The sequence below is a fragment of the Lolium perenne genome, chromosome 5 (genome assembly GCF_019359855.2).
Source record: "Lolium perenne isolate Kyuss_39 chromosome 5, Kyuss_2.0, whole genome shotgun sequence".
NCBI lineage: Eukaryota > Viridiplantae > Streptophyta > Magnoliopsida > Poales > Poaceae > Lolium > Lolium perenne.
This window is the reverse complement of record NC_067248.2, coordinates 41,971,929-41,992,136: the sequence shown is the minus strand read 5'-3', so window position 1 is coordinate 41,992,136 and position 20,208 is coordinate 41,971,929. Positions and strand designations below refer to the sequence as shown.

General features: G+C 44.7%; 1 protein-coding gene and 1 pseudogene across 1 annotated transcript; both read right to left on the bottom strand.

Annotated features, from left to right (window-relative positions):
• Positions 1-12,068: 12,068 nt before the first annotated feature.
• Positions 12,069-14,360, bottom strand: LOC127298508 (putative F-box protein At2g33190). The gene has a single exon (XM_071819861.1). The coding sequence runs from the start codon at positions 14,253-14,255 to the stop codon at positions 12,426-12,428; it is 1,830 nt and encodes a 609-aa protein (XP_071675962.1). The 5' UTR covers positions 14,256-14,360; the 3' UTR covers positions 12,069-12,425.
• Positions 14,361-16,853: 2,493 nt separating this feature from the next.
• LOC127304469 (uncharacterized) lies at positions 16,854-17,671 on the bottom strand (annotated as a pseudogene).
• Positions 17,672-20,208: the final 2,537 nt, after the last annotated feature.

Genomic DNA, 20,208 nt, shown 5'->3' with positions numbered 1-20,208 from the left:
ACAACTACACTGGTCTCAACCCTAGATTTTGTGTAGAATTAAAGTGACAAAATAAACAAGGCAGGGCCTTTTGTAACTTCAAACAATTATTAAAAAACAACCAAAAGTGCTATTAAGTTGATTTCAACTCTCATAGCTCACATTTCACTTACACTAATTGTTTCTGCAAAAATATGGCATGGTTACTTTGAGTGATCATGGCCTAGTTTAATTAGAGAACTATATGGCTATTCTTAGTCAATGATATTGTCCAAAACTATTTATAAATCATATGGGAGCTTTTCTCTCATTTAAATCTTGTCACAAACAACTCAAAATGAGATAGAGACCATGGTCTATTAGGTCTCATATGGAATTGTTTGATGATATTAAATCATTACTATGTTAGGATTAAATTGCATGAGGTGCTTCACCTCATTTAAATCATTTTCTTAAATGATGATTATGAAGAGGTTGACTTTGGTCAACCTAGGTCATATATTATTCAGGAAGGAAATTAAATCTTAATACGATAATGAGAGGAATTAATTTCTCTAAAGAAGGAAAAAAACACCTCAAGTAGTAGTTATAATGAGAGGAAATTATTTTTCTTAAATAAGAAATCAAAGTCCACCAACCTAGTATTAATGTGTGATGCTAGCCTAAGTTTGTGTGACTCATGTGTGTGCTTAGTCTAGTACTTAAAGTTTGGTATGATGATTGTATACCTCGTATTCGCTTTTAGACGCTAGTACCGAGGAGTATCAAGAGGAGGAGGAGGTCTACTTCCAAGGAGAAGAAGACCACTTTGACCAATTCCCCAACCAAGGCAAGATAATACTCTTGCAAAGTGCAAAGCTCACTAAGAGCAAGGCATCACCCCTTTTACTTATGTTTAACGATCATATTCCAAGTTTTTTACTTTACAAGCTTTATTGCTTTTGATTTATCAAAGTACTTTTTGATTTATGATTCACTTGGTTAGTATTGGATTAGTACAAGAATATCAAGCCTAGAAGCAAAGCAAACTACTTAGCAGCCCTCACACCTAGATGCTAGTGCTAAATTAAAAATGACTACTCTAGATGGGAACATGTGTTTGTGAAATGATGGTGAAAACCTTGGAATGATGAGTCATTTCCATTGAAAGATTTTGAAGGTGAATATGACATGAATTTGACTTGGTGAACTTGATAAAAACTGATAATTGAGTTGGATGCGATACCATTCCAATTCTCGAGTACCCCCACAATACCTGATTATGGGTAAGGCTTAGCTGGAAATTTATGTGTCTTAGTATGGGTTCCCTCTAAACAAGCGTCATAGAGGTTATGCCGAGGCTGCCTCCGTTGCAAGTGAAATGACGTGAAATGAGGTGAATGTACGACCCAAGCCCTGTGCAGTTCCCGGGATAACAATTGGCTATCACCGGGAGGCCAAGCTCATGGGGAGAGGTGCCTATACTAGGGTGTGTAAGTGAAAGGTTACGGTTGATGATCCGCGTACTGAGTTACGATGATTCCGGGTTATCCCTGACGGATGTAATCAAATGTTGTGGCACAAGTGTGCAACCTCTGCAGAGTGTAAACCTATTCGAATAGCCGCGTCCGCGGTCATGGACAGTTGGAAAGGCCATACTGTTTCCGTCATCAGAAATTTATATCTTTTTGACTTGTGAATTGAACTTGAAAGGTGACTTTGATTTTGAATCACAACAGAGTTGTGGGAATGACACTAATGTTCCCACTTGAGTTGGTTAGCACATGAGGAGTCTTTTACTAAAATGTTTATGAGCTAAAATTGGCTTTATGCAAACCACCCTAGAGCTTAGAACACTCTCAATAGCAATGTTAGTACTTACATTAGTATTAGTTTGCGAGTACTTGAAAGTACTCACGGCTTTGTCCCTGGCTATTCAAATGGCCAGACTATGAAGCTGAACAGCAATATGAAGATGACGGCCAGCAGGACGTCTACGACAACTAGGAGCTTCTAACGTCAAGCGTTGCCTGTGGAATAGATAGTCCACTACTACTTCACTTCCGCTACGTATTTGTGTAATGATCAATAGATCCAGTGTTGTAATGAGACTGGATCATGTGATCCTATTTATGTAATGACTATGTTGGTATTGTAATGAATGATGACTCTATGATATTCAACTGGTATGTCTCGCGAAAACAATCTTCCTGGGATTGCGATGTATGGCATAATAGGCATCTGGACTTAAAAATCCGGGTGTTGACAATGCCAATTCTAGAATATCTTTTGGTTACATTCTCTCATCACAACAGTAAATTGTAAGATGCAACTATTTTTTGGAAAATGGTGAGACCATACATCCTATGTGATCGAGGTCTTCGTTTCTCCCGAGCTCCGATTTCTCCTTGGTATCCAAAATTATCTCAAACTAAGGTGCATATGACACCTGCAGCCAATTGCCAAGAAATACATGATCATCCAATTTAATCTTTGCAAACGCTCACGGCTGAAATCAACATGAAACAAAAAAGGAAATTTCAGAACATGTCCCTAATCCTCACCTAGGCATAACTGATTTCTACCAAATGTGAACTCACTGGAAACCATACCGAGAGAGAGAGAGAGAGAGAGAGAGAGAGAGAGAGAGAGAGAGAGAGAGAGAGAGAGAGAGAGAGAGAGAGAGAGAGAGAGAGAGAGAGAGTGTGTGTGTGTGAGTGAAGCAGCACAAGGTTGTGGAGGAACAGCTCCACCGTGTTGCTACAATGTGGACAGCACAAATGTTGAAGGAACCGCTTCAGCGTGGTACGCTAAATATCGCTCTAGGGGCGTAACCTAGATATCGCTCTAGGGGTGGGGCTGTCAAGAGTTTAGCTCAAACTCTCAACACACAAGATCTAATCCAAGATCTAAAAGAAGAACACAAAGTTCTCTTTATTGATAGGTAGATGGTACATAGTCTGGTTACATAGGTAGAGGTTGGACCTCTATTTATAGGCTGCATGAGCCTTCACTACTTAGCTCTACTTACAACTAGAGTGTTCTAGAGAACACTACATAATCTAGGGAAAGAACTACAAATATCCTAGTTACAACTTATACTAGAATACTCTGGAAACCACTACAACACACATAACTAGAGGACCATATTACCTAGAATATAGTAGAAGTGTGTAGAAGCTAGTAGTGGATCTTACTTATGTTTTATTTTTGTTTTATTTTATATACTGTCCCTCATCAGAGAGAGAGAGAGAGAGGCACCTTGTCATCTCACACAAATTGTTGTTGGCTTCTCCCATGGTGATCTAGAATAGGGGTGCATCCTTCTCCAGGCCATCATAGTATGGTGGCCGAGCTCGACGCAAGGTAGTGACCCAAATCTAGCTACACAAAGAGGGTGCAACTCAGATCGATTAGCGAACACACATGGATTAGCGAACACACAGGAACACAGGATGCAGATACGAGATAAATTTGCCCATTCTTCAGTCAAAAACAATGGTGGGTAGGGGAGCAGTTGTTCCATTAGTTAGATTTGCAACATCGCTCCGTACTTTTCAGCGAGAGTTTTGTACACTAAATTAAAAATTCAGAACAGCCCATATAAAAACACACTACAAGAAATCTGCCATAAGTTAACAAAATAAAGGTGTCACTGAAACGTCAATAATGGCTACTTGTGACGTTACGGTGACGCTTTTCAAAACGTCGAAAGCTGGGAGTCCGCAGTGACTGCTTAAGACGTTCCACTTGAAAACGTCGTAGAGCTTTGTGACGTTTTAAAATGTCACTGACGGCATGACGTTCCCAAAACGTCATGGGCACCTGCCCCCGAGTCCAGCGTGGCAATCCGACGTGGCAAAATTGTGATGAATTAGATCCTACGTGGCTAGTCTGACGTGGCAAAATTATGACGAAATTAAATCGTCGTAATCCAAAATCAGCCCGATCCATTTCGCTGGTTTGCATGGGCCGAGCCCATTAATATCAGCCTTTTTCTTCTAGGCCTTGGTCTTTTCTGATCCATTTAAATTTTGAGCCTTCGTTATTTTGCAGCCATTATTCGCCCATTTATCTTCTGGGCCTCATATTTGTTAGCCAATTTACCTTTCAGGCCTTGATCACCAAACAGCCTTTACATTTTTTAGGGCCTTGGTCTTTTTGCGATCTATTATTTCATCCCATTTGTCAGTTTTTGTTTTCAAACAGTTTGACAAAATTAAACAACATATAATTCAATCAGAAACAACAAAGACATGAAATTCTTTAAAAGGAGACACAAGTAATCCACCGATCAAACCACAAATACAAGAAAGACACAAGGATGCACATAAAGCTAGCCCATAATGTAAACCCACCCTACAGCAGCAACATCCATTATCAGTCACCTCCAGACATATATGCCTACACGTCCCCTTCTTGCACCTGCATGATCAGGACCTCTCCTGTCCACCAACACTATGGCAACCTACCAACTTGTCCCTGTGTGCACCGCTCTCTCTAGCAACGCGTCACAGCGTCCGGCTACAAACCACCACCGGCCCAAGAGCAAGACTCCACCGTATGCTCATCCATCTATTTTGCATGACAACAACAATGCAAAGGAAAATTAGTCCACAAGTACATATTTAACTGGTCAAGCTAATAATGAAAACCATTCAAGAATCAGGACTGGACTATTTTGCATGACAACAACAATGCAAAGGAGAATTAGTCCACAAGTACATACTTAACTGGTCAAGCCAATAATGAAAACCATTCAAGAATCAGGGACTGGACAAAATAACAGTTTCACGATTCACAAAACATTCATGCTTCCAAAGAAAAATATGCATCAGACTGTAATAGATTTGTGCCTCTATCTACTGCAAGAGAAATGAGAGCATGGCCTAAAGTGAAATAAAAGAGTGCTAGTCATGTAAATGCTACCCCTGGAACATCATGCAGCCAATAAATTCGAAAATAGAGAACTGGAGTATAACATTTTCCATTTTACGGAGATCATTATGACTATGACTTATCACTTACATCATAAACTGAAAAGAAAGCAACACGTATATAATTAACCATAAAGTAACATCATAGAGACTTGATCAGACCCTAATACAAAGCTATTCAGACCATACATTCCATATCACATAGGTACTTGACTCAAAATAATGCACATCATCATGGCCAATCAACCAAGTAACAAAGAGGAGAATGAGATAGACCAAAGACTTACCTAATATAGAGAAGGCATCATTGCTTCAGGCTCGACAGCATCTCACCAGCTCGCACCTAGCCAGTTCCAAGAAGCACACCTAAACTGCGCTAGCAGCAGCGTATCTCTGTGATATGCAACCATTGCCATCAGGAAGTTACTCTACTGCAAGAAAATTATGTCTAGTTGAAGAAAAATTAGTACTCCAAGATGGTGTAAAGCAACCATTGACTTTACTCTGTGATATGCAACCATTGCCATCAGGAAGTTACTCTACTGCAATAAATATGCAATGAAGGAAAGACTAGGCAGCAACAATATAGCATGAATGGATTCAATAAATTCTAGCTAGAACAAAACGAAGAAGGTGATTTTGTACCCATGAAGCCCGTACTGTTATTCCGAACAAACCTAAACAACATTTTTTACCAACTAAAACGCCACTTATAGGACCAACAACCAAATCACCGCATGATCCCATATTCTTGAGAAATCGAACACTTTATATCTACTTTATATCGAACACTTTATATCTACTTGCTACATAGAAACTGAACCTGGAACCCACACATTACCATCCAGAGTGGATCACCTCATAGTATGCTCACGTTCACCTAGGATAGATGAAGGCATGCAAGCCGAAATAGATATAGTAGGCAATAAAACAGTACCATATCATGCGGCCAGACAAACAAGCACACGCACGGGGAGAGAAAAGGAAACTGTCTGCAAAGGTTTGATGGAAACTAGGCAGAAACAGCGAAATCTGCTAGCGTTAACAGATGGAATCTGCACGAAATCCAAGCACAGGCATATATCTACAGACGCTACAGCAGATGATCTCGGGAGCATCTGCGCAGTAATAATTTCGTGAAGGAAAAGGCGAGGGAGAGGGGATTTGGTGGGCAGCAGGTACCTCCGCGAGCACGGACAGGACGATGATGTTCCGCACAGTGCGTCGTGAGAACTGTGTCCGTCGCCGCATCCTGGCGTGCAAGGAGGCCTCCTCCTTGGAGAGGTATGGCAGGCGCTTCTCGTAGTCCTCGCGGCCGCCGAAGAGGCCGCGTCACATCCGCCCCAGCACCCCTCCCTTCTTCGTCGTCGTGGTGGTGGTGGCGGTGGTGGGCTTCTCCTCCTCCTTCCCCGCCCCCTCGGCCGCCGGGGAGGCCATTGGACGCGAAGTCCGCCGCCTGCGCCGCCTTGGTCCGCAGCTGCGCGAGCCTCGCAGCCATCGCCACCGGAACCTGCGACGCGCACGCGGAAACAGGTCAAATCGAGAGTGGCAGATCTGGTTGCGCGGATCTGGCGCTGGATTGGACTGAGCGGCTGATCTGGGTGGAGGGAGGCTAGGGTTTTCGAGTGGTATGTACGTACCTTGGCGAAACGTCGGGGGGAAGGGGAGAGGCGGTGAGAGGAGGTCTGCGGTGGCCGGCGATGTGGCGTCGGGGAGACGAGGTGGAGGCGGCGCACGAGGGTGTGTGGAGGAGACGAGGGAGGGGTCTGTGAGAGGAGTAGGTGGGGTTGGATACGGGCTGACCTAGAAAAACTTTCGGACCAAATTTTGGTCTCCCGCGGCCCAAAATCGAAAGCCTGTGGCGCCAACACCAATTTCACAACGCGCGCAGATTCGCTCCAGAATTTCGGTGCGGTGAAGAGTGAGTTCCCAAGAGTTGGATCAGGCTATTGTAGATGGCTAAGATCCATTTTGATGGGTGATCCGTGGGTAGCCTCCTTCATGCATTTCGACTGGCTAGAAAAATGTGTCCACGTAATTGCTGGATATCTCTATTTATATTGTCATCTCATAAAAAAAAACTTTTTTTGTTCCATTATGCCACACGCGAGTGTATTGGGTACAAGTCAATGGGCTACATATCACCGAAGTTTATTATTTGTGGCCCACATGCCACGTAGATGAAAATTGACACGTGGACACGACACAAGTATCAGTTGGTCCTACATATCAGTTAGTTCAAGCCAGTTGCTTCTAGTGACACGTGTGAGGCGCGTGGGACCCGAAAAAGGACACATAGGCAAAATGGATGACATGGCAGCCAAACACATACCATTGTATTGAGCCAAATGCCAATGACGTTATTGATTTGTCGCAATCGGTAGTGGAAAAACGTCGTAGGCCACTTAATTTTGCTAATGACGTTTTGACCTAAATTGCCAATGACGTTTTTGCCCAATAATGTCACGATTTTCTAGGGTTTACCCCCCCCCCCCCCCCCCCCCCGAGTGGCCAACGACGGTCAAAGCTAGGAACGTCAAAAAGCTATGACATTTTGATTTCCAGTCATTAAAAAAACATCATATTATGGCAGATTTCTTGTAGTGACACATGAATATCCAATCATTAAGTACATGTACACAACAGTAGGTGTGGTTCTTCGGTCTCAAACGCATCTAGGGACTCCACTTCCTGCTGGCTACTTCAACTTCACGGAGATAAGTGAAATAGTTTTGCATCATTCTTGAAGATGTCTGTACTGCAAGAATCATAACATGCACATGCCTCCAAGTTTTTCTCATGTGAATTCACACGATAGCAACTTCAACAGATTGGAGCCTGTGCAGAAAGTCAGATATAAATACATATGCGTTGAATAAGTACAAACGAGAAAATGATTATACATCAGTCAACACCATATCAGTGGAAAATAAAAGATCCAAATTTGTTGGAGAATAGTCTAATCACTGTCCATAACAGATTACAAAATAAAGTAGTAAGTCATAGATCTCAATCCTAATGTTGTACATTGGTCACCATGTAAACTAAGTTCCGCTGCATCAGGTTACCTTGTTCATTGCTTTGGATTGTTCTGAACTGGTGCCTTCTTTGAAGATGTTGATTTACATCATCTTGCAGAAACGTTAACTTTGGTGGGGGGGAAAGGGAGATGACTCAATCTAGTGCTGAAGATTAAAAAAACCACGACTCACAGCTGCCTTCTTCTCATCCTCCTATCAAGTGCCAAGGAAGAGAAAATAGGGTAAGGGAAGAGGACCATGGGACAGGGCCACGCTTGCAAGGGACGCGAGAGAGGAACCTGGGTGTAGGAGATCTAGATCAACCGCCACTTGATCCTCCTCCATCTCCGAACCAGCGCTGCCACTTGCTGCTCGTCCACCTGCGGCCCAGCGCTGCACCTCGCCGCTGGTCCACCTCCATCCAGCACCTCTCTAGGAGTAGGCCACGAGGAGGAGGGATCAGCATATCGGCGATGGAGGCACGCTGGCGGAGCCTCCCTCCATTCGCTCGTCGGTGGTCTGGCCCGACCTCCTCGCGCACGTCGATGCGCGTCTGCTCATCGTGCTTGGTGATGGCGCCCTCCCCGCTCGCCTCCTTGTCGTGCACGGTAGCGGCGGCTTCCGCCGCAAGCGCTCGTCGGCGACCGAGCTCCGTGGCGAGAGAATCGCAGTAGTTGGGGAGGAGGATGACGGGCAAAGGAGTGAGGGGATTAGGCCGGCAGTGGCTCCTCCACGAAGACCAGAGGACGAGGTCGAGGTGAGGGGATTGGGATGGGGCGTGCGAGGCCTGGGATTGGGGAGGAGGAACCAGGTGACGGGATTAGGGGCTAGCGGCTAGGGTTTTCGCCGCGTGCCCTGGTCTTTTTATACCGCGCTGTGAAAAGAATGGACGGACAAGATGTACTGATGGAAAGATCTGACAGACCAGAAGTTCTTCAAATCGCTGTGAGGCCCCCGTGGGGGCATCATATATACCCCTGGATAGTCGTTCGACCTCAGGAACTAACTACTAACAGATCCTTGCAGACTAGTTCCCCAATCACAAAGCAAAACGGGCGCGGAAAAGGTGCAGAACCATTGGCAAGCTTGGCACTTAATCAAAAGGATCACGAGACTGCAAATCTGCCAATCTCGGGCAGGAAGCCAATGTAGGGAGCCGGTCTAGGGCTGGGAGGTGGCAGAAGATGGTCCCAAACCAATCCAAAGAGGAAATCCCAAAGACCTCAACTAAATAGGGAAAACAAAAAATGGAAAGGTTGGACCAGCCCATAAATGGGAATCTGAAAGCAACATCAACAGCCACGATTGCAACCACCGGGGAGTCACACAATAGAAAAGCTTTATCCTATGGCGATTAAATTTCAATGGTGATAATCCCATGGCTATATATATTTTGCATCTACAAACTTTTATCACAATTGGCGAAAATTGGGGGAGCGCAAGAATTTTTTTACATGTGCCCACCCTCAATTTTTTTCCTGCATTAGCCACTGCTACCATCTCCATCTTTGAAGTTACAGTGACTGGCAGCTAGTACTGCTACTGTACAACCAAGCTGTTAACGTCGGGACAGTTTCACTGACCTTGCTCATATCAATTCCTTTTCGTCTAGCACAAATTTAGCACTGCTTCAGCATTGTTAGCACCGATACAAATAAGCAATACATGCTCACAATCTTCAGTTTCGTCAAAACACAACATAATTAATATGTACGAGTATTATGCATCATGAAATAGAAAATGAACTCTGCAATGGAAACTCAAGAGATTTGAAATCACAGTGGCAAGTCGTCTATTCCTGTTAGAATTACCATCCAGTCTAATTGCTGGAAACAATCAAATAAGACACCGATTACAACTTTGCACGGTTGCTGAACGAAGATCCAGATAAAAACTAGAGCAGTGTTAACACATGTACAGTAGAAACGAGCGCACAAAAGGCATTCGTGCATCTCCACAGATCGGATTTCCTAAGCGATCTCGGAGACATTCGTCGTCATGCCAGGTTTAGCTGGAGTCAGAAACAAGGTCTCACTGGGATTTGCTTCCTCCAACTGCCAGAGACGAGGGGTCCACCAGATCGGTACCTTAGTGCCGCCGGAGAAGAAGGAGATGCCGGAGACAACCACCGTTGTCGACGAAGACTACGGAATCCCATCGCCGAAGAACGCCAAATTCTTGCGGACGCCGGACGAGCATCGACGGAACAGCCGACAGCTTGCAATGGATTTGCGTTGGGGTCTCTGTCATGCGGTACGGGCAAAGGCAGAGGTATCATTCAGATAAGAGGGAGGCAGGTTGGAGCATTTATTACTGCAGGACCAGCGGTTATGTATTTTCTTTGTATGCTGAGTATATCTACCAAAAGGGAAGAAACAGCACGCGCCCCAATGTCTCTGGATGGTCCAGATAGCAGTAGCAGTAGCAGATGTGCTCGGGGACCAGGTAAGCAAGTGACTATAATCTGGCAACTATCGGCTAAAGAAGTTGTCAAAACATAGCAATATGGGATCTAGTTTCGGCAATCTCATCGTGAATGATTCAACCATGAAACATATCTTGAATTTGATGTACGGTTCAAGAGATAATACATTTTCAAATTTTAAACCAAAATGAATCTTTTAGTTGCATGGCTTGTGGGAGTATGTAGGCGCCGTATGTGAATGATTCATAGGATACATCCCCTAGATAGCACAGTCCTTAGTCAGACTATTTTCTGGACCAGTGTTACAGAGATATACAAACAACAGATAAGCCTAACCTTGTGTTTTAAGGATCAAGACCATTCAGGTTTATGAGTCCTTTTTCCTGGGGTTCATCCACCGATTCGGAAGGGTGTTGTTCGTGAGTGTTCAGAGGAACCTTTTTAGCCTTTTCATTTCCAATCTACACAGTTTTTACTTCTATTAGCAATGTTTCAATAGATAATGCAGATAGGCATATGATGTCTTTCCACTACTTACCACTCATAAAAGTGAATATCTGGAATACTAACATTAGTATACCAACAAGGGGCTGAACTGGCACTAACCATGTCTTCACCTACAAAACATAATAAAGATTAGCAGCACATGACAATACAAACAGTGTAACATTAAGGAAAACAATTCTTTAGAGATATCCCACTAGTTCTCCATGAGACAGCTAACAAAGATAGCAATCACCGATATTTTTTCCATTCTTACTCACCTATAAAAGGCTACACAGTTTTTTCTTCAACTGTGGTGTGATACGTGATCTGTTCTAGCTCTGGACACACCAAACTTTTTGTGATGCACATTTCAGCATACATGTGGTTGCCCTACTGTGAACATCAAAAAGCTTCATCGAACTGACACAATAAAAAAAATAAGACAATTAATTTCATTTGTTTGAACTACATATAGTGATATAGAAGTCATTTAAGGAAGACAGTTTCTTTTATAGAAGTCAATTAACTTCAAAAGTTCGAAATAGGTTTCTTTTATAGAAGTCAATTAACTCCTGATTAATTCCTTGTTATTGTATAAACAAGGCGATGGACGTTATATCTCATGCGTGGTTAGCATGTAAAGAAAATGTGACGCTGAGAGATTTAAGCAGGTGGTTAGCATGTAAAGAAAATGTGATGCTGAGAGATTTAAGCTTCTGAGTAGCAAAGTAGAGTAACATAGAGGCTCATGATATGTATTCGCAATTTAAATGATAAGTTCATTCTTCCCCCACGCAATAATTTTCATGTCTTGCTATTATGTTTAACATATAAATTGCATTATAAGTTTGTTCGTAAGTAGCATTTGTGCAAATACATTTCCGTGAATACCTTTTCAGCTATTGTGAGGAAGATGATGTATCAGCTGCTAGTAATAAATTACTGAAAGTATCAGCTTATACCTGAAAAAATACCAGTTTAAATTCATACTTGCTCTTGAATCCTGACTTTTGTTCTTGGCTTCTTGCTGTCTTGCATACAGCAGCTAGCAGTCACAGAGATTGGAGATGGGAAGTCAATGAACTGAGCAAAGAACGCAAAGACAAGGGAAGAGTAGGAGGAACTCATCTCGTAGGAACAGCTGCACTTCAGCTCCAAAGCAACAGCAAGGCAGGTCAAAAGAGCAGCTTGACAATGTTCTCTCATGATCATCGCAAGTTCACAAATGAAAATCACAAGACAAAAGCATAACAAATTTCTTATTCCTCTTAACTTTTCTCACAAGTAATAAAGAACACACAACCGCACACACATCAGTCACAAGACATAATAAAGTTTCACACATAACAAAGAGTTCATGAAACCTAATTACTTGATAAAAACGATAACTTGAAAGCATGATGCCATCATGCGACCTAATGAATCACCAGCCCTTGAAAGCCACAATTTGATCTTCACATCCCCGAAAGCAACCTTCTCCTGCTGCACATAGTCCTCCACAGCTTAGGGCCTGGACAACGAGCTCGCCCCCTTATTCGATACCAATTTCATCATTGTGCCTAGTTGAGCACCTTATTAGACCTTTTTCTTGAAGCCGGACTACTTATTTGATACCAATTTCATCATTGTGATATTGGGCGTGATCCACACTGGAGCAGGCCAGTTGGACCAAAGCTGCGGAGGCACAAGGTCCTTCTTGCTATTACTGCCCAAGTCAACCACTCCTATGTCACGGCGACAACTCTTACGTCCTGTAATGTACTCATCATCATCAGTAAAGTAGGCGTGATTTCCCTTGAGAGAAGGATATTCCTTGGCGCTGAGACAAAGTGAGTGGTTATGCCCAAGAAACAGCACGTAGCCAGGCAAGCAATCAGTTTCCACAAGCTTCATTGTGCCCACATCAACTTTGTATAGTTTTATTTCTACAGTATACTTCGGAAGAGGTATTTCAGTATCAGCTTCTTCATCATCAGGATCCTCAATCTCTATTAATCTCGAAACAAGCAGCAGACCACCCCATGGAGCCTGAACAATGTATACGCAATCGAGATCTAAATCCACATCCACACCCCTAATAATCTCCATTGTAACAGCAGGACCACTAAGGTCGAAGGCATGAATCTCTGCCCTTTTAGTCACTGCATACAGCAACCCATCCTTGTAGGTGCAGTCCTGATAGTCATCGTGTGGTGGCAACCAGGTCCACTTATCATCCCCTACTCTTGCAAAAGAGAGCTGACCGAATGGCTCATGGATGAGCACCACAATAAACCTTCCTGAGGATGTATCATCATAAAAGACAAGTGACTTAAAGTAGAAGGATTCCCGCAGCGCACAAAGAGCATAGATCGACGTGCTGAAAGCTTGCTTTGCAGAGTCCCTTGTGTATTCATATTTGTGGACAGCACCCGAGTCATTACAGATAGGCTTCACGTGCTTCATGGTGGTCACCGAAGGGAGAGCAATCTGTTCACCGGTGATAGGATTGACGAGGTGCATTTCAGATCTGTCGTCGACAGTAACCAGCAAACCGAGCGAGGACCCAATAAGAAACCTACTGCGGATTGCTGGCTCGGGGAGATTCAACTTGTAAACCCTCTTCTCCACAAGGCTGTAGAGGCACGCAACATTCTCACCTGCAGATTCAGAGGTGTAGAGCAGGCACGGTGTCTGGGACTGTTTGTGCTTCCCTAGTTTGCGCAGGGTGGCATAAGCAGAGAACCATGAGGTGCAGACAGAGCCAGCGCGTACGAGGTCAGGGATCTCAAGGGTGGCAAAGACATGCATCAAGATGTCCACTGGTAGCTCCGGCGCTATAGGCTCTATCAGCAACGTCTTATTATTCAGTAAACTGGGAGATTGACCTAGCAGCTTAGGTACAACTCTCGAGACTAGAGAGCACAAATCTGTGGGGTGCACATGTAGCGCCATTATTCTGGGTACACTAGGTGCTGCTTCCATGGGAGTATAGTCTGTGCTTGAAGACGAACTGCTTCTGCTGAAATAGTTGGAAAATAACATATCCAGCAGAGCACGGTGGTGGCTTAATTTATAGATCACAGACCGCGGCTGCCCCGCTTCTAAACCGACTAGGTGAAGAAGATCCGGGTACCTGAAGGAAATCCCTAGAATTTGATTTCCTGGTGCATGCTGAAGCAGAAGACGGATCAACTCCGGAAAAGACTCAAGCTTTTCGATTGTATTTGCTGACAGAAGAAACTTTTCTGCGACAAGTCCCAATTGGACACGGTATGCCTCTCCGAGACCCCCTCGGGGGATGGTGGAAGGAAGAGCACAAACCAGCGGACGTCGACACGATCGGATCGGGTGCGGCCTCTCACACACAGAGCGCAGCAGCGCAGGAGGGGAGGGTTCCGCGGTGTGCTGACCATGGACGACAGCAGCTGGTGGCACCGTAGGATCCATCCCAAAGCTTGGTGGCGCCGGCGGCGGGTGGCCCGCCGGCGGCGGGTGGGTACGATTGGGAGTAAATGTGTTTGGGGGATAGGGAGGGGTCTTGGTGGAGGAGGATGAGGACTATTATTATTCTTTTCTTCTTTTCTCCGTCGGGGTGCGCCTTGCGCGCATACCTGGCCAACGGGCCGGGCTTTGGCGTGCCGGCCCGCAGCACGCGAAAAAAGCCCGTCACGGGCCCAGCCCGGCCCGTGAGGTGCCGGGCCTGTGCCGGCCCGCGAAATTCAGGTGCCGTGCCTGGGCCGGAGGGCGGGGCACGCGTGCCAGCCCGGCACGGCCCGTTAGGCGCGTGGCCCGTGAGGGCACGCGACAGCCCGTGAGCACGCCACAATTCACCTAATTTTCGGCAAAATAGGGTCCGAGGGGGTCGAACCCGCAACCTCTGCCCTCTCACACGACCAGGTTAACCAACAGACCGGGGAAACCTTCTGGTGTAGTGGTGATTCGGTGCTCCTTTAAGGTATATTTCGCGGGCGATCCGAGCCCGCGTGCCAAACGAACGCCGTGCCGCCCGCTTAGCTTCGTGCCGTGCCGGGGGCCGGGAGCGGGGCACGTGGGCCGGCACGGCACGGCCCGCCGGTTCACGGGCCGCTGCGTGCGGCCGGGCTGCACGTGAAGTCGGGGCCGGGCCGATCTTGCCGGCCGTGCCGGCCCGTTGGCCAGGTATGCTTGCGCGACGACAGTTTTGCGAAAACCTCCCCGCATTTTTTCACCTGAAGTTTCCTGTCCTGAATCCCATCTATTGTTCCCCGTCCCCGACTCCTTCTCCTCCTCGCCGCCGTCCTCGGCCCGTAGCGCTCCACCTGTCGTGGTATCGTCACGGCATATGCCATAGGATGGCTAATGAAGGTGGTTCCTAGTGGTCTCACAGCGGTATCCGGATGCGGGTATGGGGACGAGTGACACAGTCGACGTACCCAGGTTCGATGCCCTCCTGTGGAGGTAACACCCCTACTCCTGCTATGAGTGTATATGGTGATCACACAGTACAATGGTGCTCCTAGAGCTGTATCCGGCTTGCCCTGGGAGGCTAAGGGAGACGAAGGTCTCTCTCACAGGGCAGCGCTAAGACTAGAATGAAGTGAGAATGATCGATCCCCTGCACGAGAGGGGGTAGAGCGGCTTATATAGGCGCCGACACTTTGCATAGAAGTCCTTATGGTCTACTGGCCGGCTTGGCCGGCTTCGGCTTCCGCTCCTTCCCGAGGCGTTGACGTCAGTAGCCGTTGAGGCCTCATAGCCTGTCCCATCCGACTGCCTGAGTCAGCGGTATGGAGAGGAAGCGTCTCTGTCGCCATCATGCCCTGTAGCCGGTACGGACCGACGTACGCCATGATGGCCTGTCCGCCGCATGACACTGTTGCTCCACAGTGCCCCTTACTTTACGGGAGATGAGGTCAGCGTGGACCTCAGAACCCGGACCACCTACCCAGTCCCTTCTCTGGCAAGACTCGCCAGCCTCGAGTCGGTCTGGAGGGTAAAGCCCCAGTCGGATATGGCTTGTAGAAGCCGGCCTAGCCACAGCGCAGCCGGCCATAGCCAGGCCGACTAGGACACAAAGCCAGCCGGCTTCCGAGGCAGCCGGCCACGGCTCCAGCCGGCTGCTCCTCAGCCGGTCTTTGCCGTGAGCCGGCCAACCTCCAGCCGGCTGCTCCGCGTCCATTGCCCTACCCGGGGTCTTCCCCCCGACACCACCTTTCTCCAATACCCTCGAACCAGCGCTCCACCTCCCTTCACTCCACTCAAGAGGAGCTACTCTCCAGCACTGCCTCGCCCAGATCCGTGGAAAAGGTCAAAAAATTCGACCTTTTCCAAAGGATCCGGCGGTGGCGATGCAAGATAAGGTGGAGACGGTGCAAGATCCGGTGGTGGCGATGCGCTGGAGGGGAACCCTAGCTCCAACCCCTCATCGTCGCGCTCGGAAAATCCAGTGGCAGTTGTTTGGTTCGCTGCCACAAACGTTTGGCAAAAATTTGTGGCAATTGTTTGGATTGCCGCCAAGTTTGATAATAAATAATAAATGAGGTGCACAGCCATTACAGATAATAATAGTCGAACCAAAAATATGTTAAAAAGCTTACCAGTAGTTCAAACTCAATACATTACTTAGACCATTCAGTTCAGGTAGTGCATAACATTCATGATAAAACGTATGTTGAACCAGATGACTAACAACAGCTTATCAGGCTCTATTCAGCTAACATTGATAAGCAACAAAAGTAGCATTCTCACTAAACATGTTCTAGTCGTTATGTGAGTAGCACACATAGACAAAAATGAGCTTGCAACCAACTTGTAGAGTTCACAGATTTAAGCCTTCCTTCTCGCATAAGAACTTGATGACCCAAGCATGCAAAGTACCATCACTTGCGTTGCACAACCAACTACGTTTAACTTCATTCCTCTTAAAAGACAAATGCTCACCAACGATAATTCTTTGATCAGGTGTCAATGGGATAGTCTCTAGTCGCTGCCACAACGTTGCATGCGGATCAACAAGTTGTGATATATGAGGAGGAGCAGTGGCAACAAGTGTGTCCCGATATGATTTCATCGTAGCTGTGATTTCATCATTGGACTCTACAAGACGACTCTTGTACTTTGCTGCCTTCTTAGTTGATAGAGTACACATAGGATTTCCTCGTGAACGCTTTATACCGGATCGAGTATAGTTGGAAGGGTAGTTGTTCTCACCGGTTGCATTTGTGATAGGAGTTGGTATTGTGTCTGAATCATCACCAAGTGGACCTTCAGGTGGTGTATAGCCATTGAGGTCATGCATCTCCCTTGAATCACTGTCGGAATCATCACTAACATCCATGCATGTATTCTGATCCATAGCTAATGAATCATCATCACTAGATCCAGTGAACAGCACCTGCATCTCTTCATAGAATTTGATGATTTTAGTGAGTAGGCGTCTTGCTCTGTCCTGCATTAAGTTCAAAGAACAAAGGGGTATATGGTCAGAAACTAGTAACATAAGAAATGGTAATTAACTTGGATGCGGTTGAGACAACATACACATAGGGTTGCCTTTTCAGACTCTGAAATAGTCACAATGCATCTAGTGTGGCCAAATGAATTTCCACTTTTGCTCAATGCTGCTGCAGCAATAATCTTCCAATTCTCTTTATAGTGCCTGTAGTGACGGTCCACTTGATCCACGGTCACCCCATTGTGAATTTCTTATTTAATGCATCAGCACACTACAAATGATGTTGCTTCTTGAACTTAAATCCTACATGCTGGTCTTTTAAGTAGTCGATGTACCAATCAAGCATGTATTTCTTCTGATCATCAGCCCAAGTCACGGTCCTCTCGCGAGAGGATACAACAGCATCAACCTTTAGCTTTTTCTTGGTCATTGTTACTTCTCATGAAAGTAGATGATCATAAAGTAGTTATTTTGATTTGTTCGAGGGGATAAAAACTCATGCCTTGATGTTCTCTTACCTGTGGTTGTACTAGGATTTATAGTTTTCAGTGTATGCACTAACCCCTCTTTAGATCTTGTAATGAGCATCCACTTGAGCACAGTAGAGACTTGTAGAGGTTAATTAAAAAGGGAAGACCCTTGGGCTTGGTTTCTGATGGAGATAAACAAAGATTATTATTGTACTTCGTTCATGTCCACTAGATTGGTGGTGCTTTCAATGCCCACCATGCATTGATAAGATCCAAATATATTCTCCACTGTTAAGAAATTCTTGTCTTTCATATAGAAGTCATTGGCCACATTATAGTGGGCATGATCATCGGTACGAAGATGAAGCACCTGCTCTATGAGGTGATGGCCTTACTTAATTCTTTCGGTAGCTTCAGTTCATTTATTCATTTCTTTGCTATAATAAAATTGGCAGGATCATAGATAGAAACTTTGGCTCCCTGTCTTGAAATGGGAAACCAATAATATGGTTTAATAGCTTCTCGACACCTTCAGATTTTCAATGGGTTTGTTACTGATTTAATTTGGTTGTTCATGACATTGAAAAAAAAAATATCTTACACATTTTGAGTTAGTGATCATAGTATAGTCTTGAGTGTAATTGGTTATAATTTAATCAAATTATTTGCATTGCCACAGCTAGCAGAAAACCGTAATCATTTACTCCCTGCAAAAGCATCACATGTTGCCAATCCTGTACACCTTATCGGGGACAGAGAGAGTGTATTGCTCTGGGTCACCTAGCTAGATCTTTGCAGGTACAATGTCTCCCCCTAGCTACTATTGACATCATATTTTTCTTCAAGAATGACCTCTGAGAATTTCAGGCTTGCTTAATGGGCTAACTGTAATTGGATAATGAAAGTTGGGCTCCGTGATATCCAGACCTCCCGACAATGTGGAGTATTCATTGTAGAACTTTCATATGCCACTGGGCGAGCTGGGGCACCACAAAAAGCATTCTGAATGCTGCTAATGAGAAGGTTGTGGACCTGTTCGTCGACAAAAGTGTGGTTCTTTATTTCTGGTAGGTTTGGATTCCTGCTTGCACATGACTTATTTTTTATCCACTCTTTCACCATATTGAAATCAATATTTCCTTTGTGTCATAGATGCGACTATCTCTCTAATTATTTCGCAGGAACAAATATTAGTTTCATTGACTGGTAGTAGCACCAAAACTTATATTTCATTGCCATTTTGAAAAATAAGGAACTAAAGGGAAACCGGTGAAACAAGCTGTCCTGACATGTGATCAACTACAGTAGTCCTTGGTTACCTCTCACATTCCACATTCCACCACCCCCCCCCCCCCCCCCTCCCCACATTTATTTCATTATAAAGCTTCTTGAATCCTCGTCCATAAGGAAATTGAAAGTATTCTCTTGAGATGCTTCCTGAAATATAGGAGAGAAATTGATGTATCATGTAGTAGTTTAATACTTAATTTGACCTTGGAAGTTATGGATATTCATGCAGGGAATTGAGGAACAAAATCTTTGTTCGATAGTTAGTTCGAGGACATATAGGTTATTTTTTGATTTATATTTCCCTTTTTCCCTCCTCTCGCTCTGTATTTTGTTTGTTCTATTCACTGGCTGTAGTGCTTTGCTTCACAGACTATGTTTGCACGTTTCTATTTTCCAGTCATGATTGTTTGCTGGTGTCGTTCTTGGACGATGTTCTTCTTGGGATTTATTTGATTCTTTTTCCTTTTATGGAAGGAGGGATTTTTTTATTTGTGTTTCATTTAGGGGAGGATATGAAGAGATAAAAAAACTTTGTGGTGTCTCACCAATATTCGAGTTCTTAGTGTACAAATTAGTATATTTGACTGACAAAGTTCTGGGATTTTAATATAACTTGTGTCCCATAAGAAGAAAAGTGAGTTAGAATTTATCACAAATTTGGTAAGGGTTGAGGCCCGCAGGGAACACTCTATAAAATGCTGGGGTTATGCACGATGGCAAAAACATAAAATTCTTGACCAAGGTTTATCTCTTGAACTATTTAATTTCTTTGGAGTAGAGATAATGGACGGTCTTGCCTGTATTTCTGCAAAAAAAATTATTTTCCTTTGCATGGTCCATATATTTGATGCTCCTCATTCATATGCCTAGCTTCCTTCTGCCCAATCGGCAAAGGTTGTTTTCATCAGCTGTTTTTTGTATTCTTGTCGTGTCGTACCTAGAACTGAAGAATGGATGCATATCGACCCTGGAACTACATCAGTTTTAGAGTTTAAAAAGGTTGTAGTTGTTGCAGTTAGTTGAGGGCAGATAGACTATCTGGAAGCTCTACTATGCTTTATCACATATGTAAAATTTTAGATAATGGCACAGAGAACATTGACATATCAGCTTGCCACTATGTATACTGAATGTGAACTTGAGTATGATTAGATCCACAACAAAAAGTACTCTTACTGGGGAGTTACTTGAGTAACATAGTTTCAAG